This window comes from Zophobas morio, unplaced genomic scaffold (genome assembly GCF_036711695.1).
Source record: "Zophobas morio isolate AGI-343-1 ecotype UQ-CSIRO unplaced genomic scaffold, CSIRO_AGI_Zmor_V1 ptg000014l, whole genome shotgun sequence".
Taxonomy (NCBI): Eukaryota; Metazoa; Arthropoda; class Insecta; order Coleoptera; family Tenebrionidae; genus Zophobas; species Zophobas morio.
In genome coordinates, this window is record NW_026972119.1 from 15,569,282 (window position 1) to 15,586,043 (window position 16,762).

The 16,762-nt window shown below is 31.0% G+C and overlaps 1 protein-coding gene across 2 annotated transcripts in view; it reads right to left on the reverse strand.

The window, feature by feature from the left end:
* LOC135128994 (neurotrimin-like) overlaps positions 1–16,762 on the reverse strand; it is a 263,914-nt gene that overhangs the window by 19,310 nt on the left and 227,842 nt on the right. Inside the window, exon 9 of one of the 2 annotated variants that reach the window (XM_064056077.1) lies at positions 9,912–9,968. The exons of the other annotated variant lie outside the window; for it this stretch is intronic. Coding sequence (XP_063912147.1) covers positions 9,912–9,968 — 57 coding nt within the window. The remainder of the gene's footprint in view (positions 1–9,911; positions 9,969–16,762) is intronic. 2 annotated transcript variants of the gene reach the window in all.

The following is a 16,762-nucleotide window of genomic DNA, read 5'->3' on the forward strand; positions in this document are numbered from 1 at the left end:
CTTAGTAAATACATATGTGGGTTTGATGCGACAGGTACATACTCACGAAAGAAGTAATTTGAATTGTTTTTACCAAATATCTGATTAATGTTGTGTTAGCTACATATTTACTTCGAAATGTTAAAACTCCAACCGTGCGTCCCTGGGTCGACGCACTCTTTTTTTTATTATTATTTTTTGAGACTAGTGAAACCCCCGTACATAACATACTGAAGTTACCAATGTGTCGCAGTGAGTATGTAGTCAGCATGTAACAAGGCTCGTACTATGTTAATTATATTACACGGTAGAGGGAACGTAGATGGGCGCAGTATGTAATGTAAGATCGATCAAGTTCGGAGGCATCGTCAACTTGCATTAACATCGGTGCAACGTAACTGTGTTCACCGCAAATTATCAACTTCTCCAATCTTAGTCTTTTATTAATCTATATTAAAGCTATTTCAGACAGATGGTCTAATGCCTGTACATGCAAATGCGATAATAATAGCTGCACCAATAGATAAGGACTTTTATACATCCTCTATCGCTGTGTTACTGCTATGCAAAGTTCCTGAAGCTGCAGGATTATTGTTGCAAGCTTATACTTGCAAATGGTGGTTGGCAAATGTGCACTTCACGAATAATAATTAACATTTAGAGAGGTTCCAGCACTTCTTTTGTTCTCTATAAAATTTCAAAACACAGTCAGACAAAACACAATGTTAATATGCCTGTAACGAACAAATTTATTGTTGTTTGAAGCTTTTACAGACGAGTTTATTACATCGGCTGTGTTTGTTAGTCACAGGATGTTTTGTGCGGCACTCAACCATATTTCGCAAGTAGTTTTAAGTCACTGATCAAAACCTTTGTGCTCCGCCGTTGTTTGTGTTTAACAGGCTGTGCTGATCTGAAATAATTGTGCTATAATTATATAATGCGGCGCACAACTCTGTAAACAAAATTAAATTATCCTTTTAGGTTTTCACTTAATGGCTTCTTCAAACTCCAAACTCCCGAAAGTTTACTGAGCCATGAAGTTCACATGGATGAAAATAATAATTTAAATTTCTTGTTGTTCGCCTCTTCCGTATCTTGAATTTTAGTAAACTCCCAGGTGGTTTAGGTAGGTACATAAAGCATATTTAGGTAGGTTGTAGTTCGTCTGGAAAGTAGGTACTTTACACGTCTGCAATGATTCTCCAAGTAAGTTATTCTTGTGAAGCAACTTGTTTTTACGAGGAAATATTTTGATGGGGAATTTTTATAACCGCAAGCATTTTGTTATATGAAGTAAGATATTACAAAAAAGCAAAGGGATAGCACGAAAAAGGCTTGTTTCAGCACGGGTTATTATATTTGCCGCGTTTAAAAGTAAATAGTAGGGGCTGTTACGTGAAACTTGCATCGTCGCTTCTATTTTGTATGAATAGAAGGTAATTTACTGGTGAAAGTAAATTCGAATTCAGTCTTTATACATTACCTTTTTAATGTACATCAAAGAAGCTGGGTTGACATTTAAAGCACTAAATGGACGAAGTCACAACTACAAAAAATCAAGCAAACATTCTTAAATGTGTTTGGCTTGAGTATGTAGTGTCTGGGGATTGGTTGTTAATATTCTTCTATTTTTTTATTCGCTTTCATTTCATATGACTGCTTTTACTTTTTTTTAACACAGCGTAATAAAATTTCTTTAGAGTTGCTACATAAAAGCATCCTTAGCGTGGCTTTGACGCAAAAATGTCTATCACAAAATTAAATTCGTCGCTAAAATGTTACAGGTGTTAACATACGGTTAAACTATCGTTTACAACCACCACATTTGAAATTGCCGGCAGCAGATTAGAACTTAGTAAATACGAATTAATATTTAGCTGTAGGTATCAGATATCATTCCATAGTATCAATTAATTAGCAAATCAATACAGGTAACGCGAACTACATAATCAGCTTTGATAATAATATATGATAATGGCTAATTAAAATTGTCATCCAATGTAAAGCAGCAGTAAGATGGAAATCCGTTTCTATGGAACGGAACTGAATACAAATTATTCGCTAAAAATCTGCCTTGGTTCGAACAGCGAAAGCGACATTCAACTCTAGAGAAGTAGACTAAATTACAAAATAAGTAGTACGCTCCATAAAAAAACACGAAAAATGCACACAAAGAAAGATGATAGATATTGTGGTTGAAAATTAGGACTTGGGCAAGGACTGGTATTTTTAGGTCCAGTTTTTAGACGGCGTGCTAAGAAAATGTTACTTCCGTTAAGATGAAACAAATGCTACATGAAGTTCCCCCTGGGTAATTTGTGTCGTATGCCTATGGGGGTGAATAATGCGGAATATGAAGCCATCTGAAAATATGATACGGTGATGGAAATCAAGAAAAAGAGAGACACATTTTACCGACGTGAACTCATTTACAGAGTAGTGGGCTAGGGGAAGTGGTGCACACATGTGTTACATAACACTGCAACATTTATGTGCAATTACTGAACTGAATTTTTGAAAAGTTTCGTAAAAATCCGGTTAAAATAAAATGGATTTTAGAAATGTTTGGCTTGAAAGTAATTTTTGAGTTAAGTCTTGGATAATTTTGAAGGTGATCGAAAAAAGGTTCAAAATTTTCGTAAGTATCTATTGAAAAATTGAGCTTTTTAGAAAGTTGTCTACAATTTTACAAAAATTTGTAAGGTATAATCTCGACGTGCTAATTCGAAAAGTATAACGTGGTGATAGTCATAAAGCAATATATTAGAAATATTCAGTTCCAAACTCAATTTTTTTAATACCTAAAAATGCCATATTCCATTGGGATATTCTGGAAAATGAATTTTCGTAAAAATGGGGACGAAAACATCTTTTGGAAGTAGAAATATACGAAAAATCTCTTCAGGTAATTTCCGAAGGTGCTAAAGTCGAAATTTTCATGAATATTGAAAATTTGAGCTTTTGGAAAGGTTGCCCAAGGATGTATATCTCGACTTACTGATTCGAAAAATTTTGCATGTTTATGTTTTCAGGGCTAGATTTTAGAAATACTTGGTTTGAAGTTCAAATTTTTTATGAAATATTAAAGGTGCCATAATTCTTGTGAGTGATTCTGGAAAACTCCTGGAAAATGCGAAGAAATCAAGCCGGAAACAAGTTTGGAGGTCGAAATGTACAAAAAAAAGTTCTACCTAGTAATTTTCTAAGGTGGTCAGAAAAGCTTGAAATTTTCATATAGTAAGGAAATAATTCAAAGAAGTTACTCTTTTGATTTTTGTATCAAAAAATTGAACTTTTTGAAAATTGCATAAAAATCCACCAAAAATTCCAGGATTAAAAATTTCGACGTCCTAATTGGAAATAGTTATTTTTCTTACAAGTACCTCAATGCAGTTTTTGAAGACGAATCGCTGGTGTTTACGGACGAGACGTAGCCGAGTCCTGAACAGCAGATGAGCCCGTAAAAACTTTTTTAGGTACGTGTTATAACAACAACAAAAACTTTTAGGTCCTAGTCCGAAGAAACAACGATTAATCCGAAAATACTGTGCAGTACTAGAGCGAAAAAAAAGTAGGAGTGTTCAAAGAAATGAGACCGAAAATGTTGAAGTAACTTTGGGACTTGGCCAAAAAAGGTCCCAAATTTCATAAGAGGGAATTTTGAAAAACGGGGTTTTCTGAAAAGTTGCCTAAAATCCACAAAAAATTCTGAAACGTACACCTTGACAACTTAGTTCGATAAATGCAGCTCGTCGATGGTCCCGGAGCAAGATCTACGAAATATTCGGGTGCAAAATAGAGTTTTGTTAACATTCCAAAAATTACCATATTTCGATTGGCGACTCTAGCGGTTGTGGTGGGTATTTTCCAAGAAATCAACTTTGAAATAGCTTTTAAAGATCGAAATTCTAGCCAACTTTGAAAGGTTGCCGGAAAAGGGTCGAAAATTTCATAAGGCTGGAAAAAATATATGAGAAAGTTGGACTGAATTTTTTTTTTTTAATCGGAAAAATTGCAATAATTTTTTGGGTGATTCTGGAAAAATGGTACGAGATTTCGATAAAATAAACCCGAAAATAAATTCTGGAATTCGCAGCCTACAGAAAAATCTGTTAGGTAATTTTCGAAGCTGGTTGGAAAATGTCTAAATAAATTTTCATAAAGGGGAAATATTACAAGCTTTTTGAAAAGTCGGCCTAAAATCCAGAAAAAAGTCTAAGTTGTAGATCCTGGCCACCTAATTCTTAAAATATAGCTTGTTGATTGTTCCGGAGCCAAATATTCGGCTTCAAATTCAATTTTTGCAAAAATCTAAAAGTAGCCATATTTTGTTTGGAGATTCCGGAAAATGGTAAGAATTATTATAAAAAAATCTTTAGCTAATTTCCAAAGGTAGTCGAAAAAAGGTCAAAATTTTCAAAATAAGAGAAGAATACTGAAAATTTGCGATTTTTGAAAAGTTTTTGAAAATCCACAAAAATTGCGGAACATAGATTTTGATTAGTTAATTAGAAAGACACAGCTTGTTGATTTGCTGTTCTGGCAGAAGTTTGAAGAAATGAAGTTGAAACTAGTTACTAAATAGATCTATGAAAAAAATATCTAATTAGTTTTCCATGATGACCGAAAATGGTAAGAATTTTCAAAAAAATCAAGCCGAAAATAAATTCTGGAATTCGCAAACTACAGAAAAATCTGTTAGGTAATTTTTGAAACTGCCTGGAAAATGTCTAATTAGATTTTTATAAGGGCGAATATTGAAAGATTGCGCTTTTTAGAAGTCGCCCTAAAATCCAGAAAAAATCTAAGTTGTAGAACTTGGCCACCTAATTCGAAAAATATAGCTTGTTGATTGTTCTGAAGCGAAATATTCGGTTTCAAATTCAATTATTGTAAAAATTCTAAAAGTTGTCATATTTTGTTTGAAGATTCCGGAAAATGGTAAGAACTATTATAAATAAATCTCTAGCTAATTTTCAAAGGTAGTCGAAAAAAGGTCACAATTTTCAAAATGAGAGAAGAATACTGAAAATTTGCGAATTTTGAAAAGTTTTTAAAATTCACAAAAATTGCGGAATATAGATTTTGATTAGTTAACTAGAAAAACATAGCTTGTTGATTTGCTGTTCTGGCAGAAGTTTGAAGAAATCAAGTTAAAACTAGCTATTGCATCTATGAAAAAATATCTAACTAATTTTCCATGGTGACCGAAAATGGTAAGAATTCTCACAGAAATGAAGCCGAGAATAGCTTCCGGAGGTTGTAATCTACGAAAAAAATTTTTAACTAATTTTCAAAGGTAGTCGGAAAAGGGTAAAAATTTTCAAAATGAGAGAAGAATATTGAAAATTTGCGTTTTTTGAAAATTTTCTTAAAAATCCGGAAAAATTTCGGAATATTGGTTTTGATTAGCTAACTTGAAAAATATAGTTTGTTGATTTGCTATTATGGCAGAAGTTCGAAAAAATGAAGTTGAAACTAGTTACTAGATCTATGAAAAAAATATCTAACTAATTTTCCACGGTGACCGAAAATGGTAAGAATTTTCGAAGAAGTGAAGCCGAAAATAGCTTCCAGAGGTTGTAATCTGCGAAAAAAATATTTAGCTAATTTCCAAAGGTAGTCGAAAAAAGGTCAAAATTTTCAAAATGAGAGAAGAATACTGAAAATTTGCGATTTTTGAAAAGTTTTTAAAAATCCACAAAAATTGCGGAACATAGATTTTGATTAGCTAACTAGAACAATATAGCTTGTTGATTTGCAATTCTGACAGAAGTCGAAGGAATGAAGTTGAAACTAGCTACTAGATCTATGAAAAGAATATCTAACTAATTTTCCACAGTGGCCGAAAATGGCAAGAATTTTCGAAGAAATGAAGACGAAAATAGTTTCCGGAGGTTGTAATCTACGAAAAACATTTTTAGCTAATTTACAGAGGTAGTCAAGAAAGGTCAAAATCTTCAAAAAGAGAGAAGGATATTGAAAATTTATGCTTTTTGAAGTTTCTTAAAAATCCAGAAAAAATCCGGAATATAGATTTTGATTTGCTAACTAGTAAAACATACCTTGTTGATTTGCTGTTCTGGCAGAAGTTCGAAGAAATCAGGTTAAAACTAGCTACTATGAGGTCTATGAAAAAATATCTAAATAATTTTCCAGACTGACCGAAAATGGTTAGAATTTTCGAAGAAATGAAGCCGAAAATAGCTTCCGGAGTTTGCAATCTATGAAAATCATGTTTAACTAATTTACAGAGGTAGTCGAAAAAGGTCAAAATCTTCAAAAAGAGAGAAGGATTTTGAAAATTTGCGCTTTTTTGAAGTTTCTTAAAAATCCAGAACAATTTCGGAATATAGATTTTGATTAGCTAACTAGAAAAATGTAGCTTGTTGATTTGCTATTCTGGCAAAAGTTCGAAGAAATGAAGTTAAAACTAGCTACTACATCTATGAAAATTTATCTAACTAATTTTCCATGGTGACTGAAAATGGTAAGAATTTTCAAAGAAATGAAGCCGAAAAAGCTTCCGGAAGTTGTAATCTACGAAAAAAATATTTAGCTAATTTTCAAAAGTGATCGAAAAAAGGTCAAAATTTTCAAAATGAGAGAAGGATATTGAAAATTTGCGTTTTTTGAAAAGTTTCTTAAAAATCCAAAAAAATTTCGGAATATAGATTTTGATTAGCTAGCTAGAAAAATATAGCTTGTTGATTTGCTATTCTGGCAGAAGTGCGAAGAAATGAAGTTGAAACTAGCTACTAGAACTATGAAAAAATATCTAACTAATTTTCCACGGTGACCGAAAATGGTAAGAATTTTCGAAGAAATGAAGCTGAAAATAGATTCCGGAGGTTTTAATCTACGAAAAAAATTTTTAACTAATTTTCAAAGGTAGTCGGAACAGAGTCAATATTTTCACAATGAGAGAAGAATACTGAAAATTTTCACTTTTTGAAAAGTTTCTTAAAAATCCAGAAAAATTTCGGAATATAGATTTTGATTAGCTAACTAAAAAAATATAGCTTGTTGATTTCCTATTCTGGCAGAAGTTCGAAGAAATGAAGTTGAAACTAGCTACTAGAACTATGAAAATATATCTACCTAATTTTTCACGGTGGCCGAAAATGGTAAGAAGTGAAGATGAAAATAGCTTCCGGAGGTTGTAATCTACGAAAAAAATGTTTAAGTAATTTTCAAAGGTAGTCGGAAAAGGGTCAAAATTTTCAAAATTAGAGAAGAATATTGAAAATGGATGCTCTTTGAAAAGTTTCTTAAAAATTCATAAAAATTGGGGAATATAGATTTTGATTAGCTGCTGATTTGGGGTTAAGATTGTGAAAATATTGGGTCTCAAAATTAAATATTTAGAAAATTCTAAAAAATTCATATTTCATTTATAAAATAATTCTGGCAAAAATTGTAGGAACTCTGAATCAATTAAAAATTATCTTTAGTTAATTTTCAAAGGTGGTCGAAAAAGGGTGGAAAATCTCTAAAGGGGGGGAGTGTGGAAAAACTAAACTTTGCCTAAAAATTAGCACGAAATTCTGAGATATAGATCCTGTTTATCGTCCTGGGGTGAGATTTTAGAAATTCGATTTGTTAAACCCTAAATATTGCAATTATTCTCTGAGCGATTCTGGGAAAGTGGTAGGAATTTTCGAAAAAATAAGACCAAAGATAAATTACGGAATTCGTAAAATACAGAAAAATCTCTCTTAGTAATTTTCAAAGCAGATCAACAAAACTTTGAAATATTCATACTGAGAAAATGCGCTTTTTGAAAAATTGCTTAAAATCCACAAAAAATTCTGAGATTTAGATTTTAATTATATTTAATTAAGAAAATGTAGCTTTTTCATAAGCAAAATTTTCAAAATATTTTGAATTTTTTTTGAACTCTTAAAAATTGTATTATTTTATTTCACGATTCTGGCAAAAATGGTAGGAAATTTATAAAAATAATCAATCTAAAGCTCAAAAAGAGTCAAAAATTTCCCAAGCTTCAAATATAGAAATATCTGACGTGTTTACGATTCCGGAGTAAGATGTTGGAGACATTGGGCTTGTTTTCATCTAAAATATTGTAATAATTCTTTGAGTAATTTTAAAAAACGGTCGGATGTTATCAAAGAAATGAGATCGAAATTAAAAAAAAATTAAAAGTGCAAAAAAAAATTCTGGAACCTAGATTTTGACTAGCCAATTCGAAAACTATAACTTTGTAATGATTCCAAAGCAAGATTTCCGTACTTTTCGTTTTCAAAATATAGTTTTTTAATCTTAAAAATTACCATATTTCGATTTTGTATTCCAGCAGAAGTGATAGGAATTTTCAAAGAAATGAAATTGAAAATAGCTATTAGATCTATAAAAAAATATCTAACTAATTTTCCACGGTGACCGAAAGAGGTTTTTGAAAAAATTACCTCAAAATAAGCAAAAAATTCTGAAAAATATAGCATGTTTATGGTCCCGTAGTAAAATTTTAGAAATATTCGACTTGAAATAATTTTGTCTTAATCCAAAATATTGCAACAATTCTTTGAACGATTTTGGGAGATTAGAAGGAAGTTTTCGAAGAAATGAGACCGAAAATAAATTCTGAAAATCATAATCCAAAGAAAAATCTCTTGGTCAAAAAAGTTTCAAATTTTCATAAAGAAACATTATTGAAATATTATTTTTGGAAGTTCTTTTTCTTCTAAATCCTGTTAATCACGATATGGTGGGAATTTAAAACATGAAACCGAAATTAACTTTGAAGATTGAAATCTACAAAAAAATGTCATAATAGTCATTAAGTAATTTTCACGATTTTGTGGTCAAAGAAAGCTCTAAATTTTCGTTAGAAAAATTTAGCTTTCGGAAAGTTGAGAAAATTAAAAAATAATTAGATCTCCACATATTGATTCGAAAAAACAGCATGTTAAGGGTCTCGAGTAAAATTATAGAAATATTTGGTTTGAAAAAAAAAAAAAGAATTTCAAGCCAAAAATTGCCCTTTTTCATTGGCCGATTCTGGAAAAATTGTAAGGAATGAGGCCAAAATTAACTTCTGCCTATCGAAAATAGCGAATAAACTCTAGGTAATTTTCGATGATGATCAAAAAAGTGTCCAAATTTTCCGAAGGGGGGAAATTTTGAAAAATTTAACTTTTGGAAAAATTGTGGAATCTAGATTTGGACTAGTTAGTTTAAAAAATAGCTTCATGATGGCAAGATTTTCTAAATATTCGGTGTCAAACTAAAGTTTTGTTAACCGAGAATAGATTCTAGAATTCGAAATGTATCAAAAATATCTTTAAGTAGTCTGAATTTTTGCAGCATTATAAAACTACACGCTTGTCCAAATACTACTCACTACACCGAAATCCGTGATTATTTTGCATGCTGTGGAACATAATATTTATGAAAGATGTCTCGTGAGGAAGTGCGAAGTGAACTAAATAACACAATTTAAAAATCTGGTGCGGCGTTCCATGCAACACAACGATCGTGTAAAACTGTCCGCGGTGTTTGTATTTTTCATTTTATGCGATCAAAGCCGAAAGCTCATCCTCCCCTAATAAAAATTTAACTAGAAGAGCTGGAGTTTCCTTACACGTTTAATTATTTCTTAGTCGCTGAAAACGAGCTCTTCCAGTGTCACGCTCCAAACCCGGAACGTACACCTTGGAAGTACGATCGGCCGAATCGAAGACGTAGTATCTTTATGAGTAAAATTTTTCCGGGTTTTGTGTCGGTTAAAAATGTGTGCCTTTGCGGTGCAACATAACGTGGAAAGCGTCGGTCTGCGGGTTGGGGTCGATTTATTATTTATGGTCATCCTCGTACTCTGTATACTTAGGGGACCATAAGCGGGTTCGTAAGATCCACGAAATATTCATTGCAATATGAATAATTTTCGAAAGCAATTGATTACTCACCGTCGGCGATATTTTCCAGTTCTCCGATGACGTCGTTGGTTTTCTTTTTTAGTTTGCCTGTGGTAACACAACGGCCTAAATTAATAACAGAAACGCTACGGTCGCGTCCTAATATATAATTTATAAAACGTAAGCGGCGTTACTTTACGGGGAAAATCAATTAAATGTGGCACCTAGCATGAATTTTTAATTAGTGTTTTTGTTGTGTAAACTGTTTAGCGCAGCGTTCATTTTTTCGCGCGATGTTTTTTATCTCTTTGTGTAATTTGTTTGCTCTTTTCACATGGCGCAAAATTCTGCGACATCGTAGTGTAAAGTCAAGTTTAGACGGCCTTTTCAACGCAAATTCGTATCGAGAGATCCAATATTAAATTCAATACAATGACTATATTTAGAAACCACGTTTAAGTTCCTAGTAACTGAATCAATTTCTATTCGAAAATTGTAGAATTCTAAAAATACACAACTAAAAAATTTATGAAAATTCTAGCTGAAATCCGAACCTGCGGCAACTTTTTTATAATTTTGTTAAGATTGCTACAGCAACTAACCCTGTTTTTTTCTGATGTCCCTTGATACTACCGAGTTTCGGATGACGGGAATTTTTCTCGTCTCTAAAGCTAATAAGCATACAAATGCCGCAAGTCAAGCCTGCTATCTAAATAATTCAGACTCTTTGTTGTTTACTTTTTACTTCCTGATAGTAACCTAGGTAAGTATTGTAGGAGGGTCCACCCGACTAAATAATAGCTTTCATGTTTCCGTCTATCGTCTGTAGTCCCCACCAACAATTTGATGACGTTATCTCAAAATATTGCACAGTAAGTGCCACTTGAATTTTAAAGAACACACTTCTGTGTTTGTGGTTTATGAATACACCTTGAATTTTTTCGCTATTATGGGAAATAAAGTTATAGTATACAGGTGACCCAAAAAAATTAGAGATTGAAGCAGTTTATTTTATTAAGCAACTATTGACTTGACTATTGTCAAGAAAATAACGACTATTATTATTTTTACTTCCCGAGACAGATAATCTAAACTACTGCCCGGTTGTTGTCAAATTTTGTGTGTAATATGTTAGAAATATTGTATACATGGTAAAACGCTAATCAAAATTTGTTTGATCATCTCTACCCATATTTTATAAAAAAATATATTCCTCCACTTGTAGTATATGAATTCGTGTTCAGTTTTTGCCCTAAGTGCCCAGATTTTTGTAAAAAAAAAAAGTCAAAATACTTAGTGTAACATTTTACAATATAACTTTGAAACTGCAAAGCCGAACGCTTTGAAACCTTGCAAACATTTTAAGGTTATCGGAAACATGGTAAATAGTTCATAAAAAATTATCCGTTTACGACCCTCATCTTAGAACTTTGTCTTTATCTTAGACATGCAGATTATTAGAAAAAAAATCCAAATTGTATAACAACAAAAACCGAATGATGTAACATTTTAGGTTAATCAAAATTTATCCATTTATCCCGTCCTAAAAAAATTTTACTTAATAAATCTTAAAATATGCACAATATTAAGAGTCTATACTTGTGCATTCATATTTTTTTAATTGCTTACACCAGGTGATTAAAAAAAAATAATGAAGGAAGCGACAATCTCAAAGTTAAATTTGATAATTTTTTCTAGTTTCGCTTAATGAACATCTTCAGGGGACAATTAAAATAACACTGGATACATATGATTTTATTTTAATAGGTCAACGTGTATCTAATGTTATTTTAATTCCCCCCGAATTTTATTTTATTTTATTTAGTAAAATCATAGAGAACAAAACTCTTCCAAAACAAAAATATTCGAAAATCTAAAAAAGGTTTACTAAAAATTCACAAAAAATTCTGGGATATAGATTTCCACGTACTCACTCGAAAAATTTAGATCGTTTATGACCTCGGAGCAAAATTTCAAAAAGTTCGTGTTTTTTGAGTCGAACTTTTAAAATTCTAAAAACTGCCAAATTTTATATTGGAGATTTTGGAAATATGCTAGGAATATTCGAAGAAATCCACCCGAAAATAACTTCTGGAGGAGAAGGTGATCGAGAAAACATCGAAAATTGGGAAATTGAGTTTTGGCCAAAATTACCTAAACACAAACACAAATCCAAGTAGAAAATTTCGACGACTGCAAACAAATTTCGAAAACCCTGGAGAACCCTTAGATTTTTATTTTGTAAATTAACTATTTAGCATAACTCCAGAAAATCTAAGTGGTAAAATTTAAGAAAAATAATACAAATTCGATACGAGAAGTGGTAAAGTAAATTTTGGAAGAACAAAAGTAAAAATAATTTATGAACGTCTAAATCTAAGAAAAAAAAATCTCTTCAGGTAATTTTCGAAAATCTAAAAAAAGGTTTACCAAAAATTCACAAAAAATTCTGGGATATAGATTTCCACGTGCTCATTCGAAACATTTCGATCCTTTATGGCCTTGGAGCAAAATTTGAAAAAGTTCCTCTTTTTTGAGTCCAATTTTTAAAATTCTAAAAACTGCCAAATTTTATGTTGGAGATTTTGGAAATCTGCTAAGAATATTCGAAGAAATCCACCCGAAAATACCTTCTGGAGGAGAAGGTGATCGAGAAAACATCGAAAATTGGGAAAATGAGTTTTGGCCAAAATTACCTAAATAAAAACACAAATCCAAATAGAAAATTTCGGCGACTGCAAACAAATTTAGAAAACCCTGTAGAACCCTTAGATTTTTATTTTGTAATTTAACTATTTAGCATAACTCCAGAAAATCTAAGTGGTAAAATTTAAGAAAAATAATACAAATTCGATACGAGAAGTGGTAAAGTAAATTTTGGAAGAAAAAAAGTAAAAATAATTTATGAACGTCTAAATCTAAGAAAAAAAATCTCTTCAGGTAATTTTCGAAAATCTAAAAAAGGTTTACCAAAAATTCAGAAAAAATTCTGGGATATAGATTTCCACGTACTCACTCGAAAAATTTAGATCGTTTATGACCTCGGAGCAAAATTTGAAAAAGTTTCTGTTTTTTGAGTCCAATTTTTAAAATTCTAAAAACTGCCAAATTTTATATTGGAGATTTTGGAAATATGCTAGGAATATTCGAAGAAATCCACCCGAAAATAACTTCTGGAGGAGAAGGTGATCGAGAAAACATCGAAAATTGGGAAATTGAGTTTTGGCCAAAATTACCTAAACACAAACACAAATCCAAGTAGAAAATTTCGACGACTGCAAACAAATTTCGAAAACCCTGGAGAACCCTTAGATTTTTATTTTGTAAATTAACTATTTAGCATAACTCCAGAAAATCTAAGTGGTAAAATTTAAGAAAAATAATACAAATTCGATACGAGAAGTGGTAAAGTAAATTTTGGAAGAACAAAAGTAAAAATAATTTATGAACGTCTAAATCTAAGAAAAAAAAATCTCTTCAGGTAATTTTCGAAAATCTAAAAAAGGTTTACCAAAAATTCACAAAAAATTCTGGGATATAGATTTCCACGTACTCACTCGAAAAATTTAGATCGTTTATGACCTCGGAGCAAAATTTGAAAAAGTTTCTGTTTTTTGAGTCCAATTTTTAAAATTCTAAAAACTGCCAAATTTTATATTGGAGATTTTGGAAATATGCTAGGAATATTCGAAGAAATCCACCCGAAAATAACTTCTGGAGGAGAAGGTGATCGAGAAAACATCGAAAATTGAGAAATTGAGTTTTGGCCAAAATTACCTAAACACAAACACAAATCCAAGTAGAAAATTTCGACGACTGCAAACAAATTTCGAAAACCCTGGAGAACCCTTAGATTTTTATTTTGTAAATTAACTATTTAGCATAACTCCAGAAAATCTAAGTGGTTAAATTTAAGAAAAATAATACAAATTCGATACGAGAAGTGGTAAAGTAAATTTTGGAAGAACAAAAGTAAAAATAATTTATGAACGTCTAAATCTAAGAAAAAAAAATCTCTTCAGGTAATTTTCGAAAATCTAAAAAAAGGTTTACCAAAAATTCACAAAAAATTCTGGGATATAGATTTCAACGTGCTCATTCGAAACATTTCGATCCTTTATGGCCTCGGAGCAAAATTTGAAAAGTTCCTGTTTTTTGAGTCCAATTTTTAAAATTCTAAAAACTGCCAAATTTTATGTTGGAGATTTTGGAAATCTGCTAGGAATATTCGAAGAAATCCACCCGAAAATACCTTCTGGAGGAGAAGGTGATCGAGAAAACATCGAAAATTGGGAAATTGAGTTTTGGCCAAAATTACCTAAATACAAACACAAATCCAAATAGAAAAATTCGACGACTGCAAACAAATTTCGGAAACCCTGCAGAATCCTTAGATTTTTATTTTGTAAATTAACTATTTAGCATAACTCTAGAAAATCTAAGTGGTAAAATTTAAGAAAAATAATACAAATTCGATACGAGAAGTGGTAAAGTAAATTTTGGAAGAAAAAAAGCAAAAATAATTTATGTACGTCTAAATCTAAGAAAAAAATATCTCTTCAAGTAATTTGCGAAAATCTAAAAAAGGTTTACCAAAAATTCACAAAAAATTCTGGGATATACATTTCCACGTGCTCACTCGAAAAATTTAGATCGTTTATGACCTCGGAGCAAAATTTGAAAAAGTTCCTGTTTTTTGAGTCCAATTTTTAAAATTCTAAAAACTGCCAAATTTTATATTGGAGATTTTGGAAATATGCTAGGAATATTCGAAGAAATCCACCCGAAAATAACTTCTGGAGGAGAAGGTGATCGAGAAAACATCGAAAATTGGGAAATTGAGTTTTTGCCAAAATTACGTAAATACAAACACAAATACAAATAGAAAATTTCGACGACTGCAAACAAATTTCGAAAACCCTGGAGAACCCTTAGATTTTTATTTTGTAAATTAGCTATTTAGCATAACTCCAGAAAATCTAAGTGGTAAAATTTAAGAAAAATAATACAAATTCGATACGAGAAGTGGTAAAGTAAATTTTGGAAGAAAGAAAGTAAAAATAATTTATGAACGTCTAAATCTAAGAAAAATTATCTCTTCAGGTAATTTTCGAAAATCTAAGAAAGCTTTACCAAAAATTCACAAAAAATTCTGGGATATAGATTTCCACGTGCTAACTCGAAAAATTTAGATCGTTTATGACCTCGGAGCAAATTTGAAAAAGTTCCTGTTTTTTGAGTCCTATTTTTACAATTCTAAACACTGCCAAATTTTATATTGGAGATTTTGGAAATATGCTAGGAATATTCGAAGAAATCCACCCGAAAATAATTTCTGGAGAAGAAGGTGATCGAGAAACATCGAAAATTGAGAAATTGAGTTTTGGCCAAAATTACCTAAATACAAACACAAATCTAAATAGAAAATTTTGACGACTGCAAACAAATTTCGAAAACCCTAGAGAACCCTTAGATTTTTATTTTGTAAATTAACTATTTAGTGTAACTCCAGAAAATCTAAGTGGTCAAATTTAAGAAAAATAATAAAAATTCGATACGAGAAGTGGTAAAGTAAATTTTGGAAGACAAAAAGTAAAAATAATTTATGAACGTCTAAATCTAAAAAAAAAAAATCTCTTCAGGTAATTTTCGAAAATTTAAAAAAGGTTTACCAAAAATTCACAAAAAATTCTGGGATATAGATTTCCACGTACTGACTCGAAAAATTTAGATCGTTTATGACCTCGGAGCAAAATTTGAAAAAGTTTCTGTTTTTTGAGTCGAACTTTTAAAATTCTATAATCTGCCAAATTTTATATTGGAGATTTTGGAAATATGCTAGGAATATTCGAAGAAATCCACCCGAAAATAACCTCTGGAGGAGAAGGTGATCGAGAAAACATCGAAAATTGAGAAATTGAGTTTTGGCCAAAATTACCTAAATACAAACACAAATTCAACTAGAAAATTTCGACGACTGCAAACAAATTTCGAAAACCCTGGAGAACCCTTCAATTTTTATTTTGTAAATTAACTATTTAACATAACTCCAGAAAATCTAAGTGGTAAAATTTAAGAAAAATAAGACAAATTCGACACGAGAAGTGGTAAAGTAAATTTTGGAAAAAAAAAAGTAAAAATAATTTATGAACGTCTAAATCTAAGAAAAAAAATCTCTTCAGGTAATTTTCGAAAATCTAAAGAAGGTTTACCAAAAATTCACAAAAAATTCTGAGATATAAATTTCCACGTGCTCACTCGAAAAATTTAGATCGTTTATGACCTCGGAGCAAAATTTGAAAAAGTTCCTGTTTTTTGAGTCCAATTTTTAAAATTCTATAAGCTGCCTAATTTTATATTGGAGATTTTGGAAATATGCTAGAAATATTCGAAGAAATCCATCCGAAAATAACTTCTGGAGGAGAAGGTGATCGAGAAAACATCGAAAATTGAGAAATTGAGTTTTGCCTAAAATTACCTAATAATAATTTAAATCCAAATAGAAAACTTCGACGACTGCAAACAAATTTCGGAAACCCTGGGGAACCCTTAAATTTTTATTTTGTAAATTAACTATTTAGCATAACTCCAGAAAATCTAAGTGGTAAAATTGAAGAAAAATAATACAAATTCGATACGAGAAGTGGTAAAGTAAATTTTGGAAGAAAAAAAAGTGAAAATAATTTATGAACGTCTAAATCTAAGAAAAAAAAATCTCTTCAGGTAATTTTCGAAAATCTAAAAAAGGTTTACCAAAAATTCACGAAAAATTCTGTGATATAGATTTTCACGTACTCACTCGAAAAATTAAGATCCTTTATGACCTCGGAGCAAAATTTGAAAAAGTTCCTGGTTTTTGAGTCCAATTTTTAAAATTCTAAAAACTGCCAAATTTTATATTG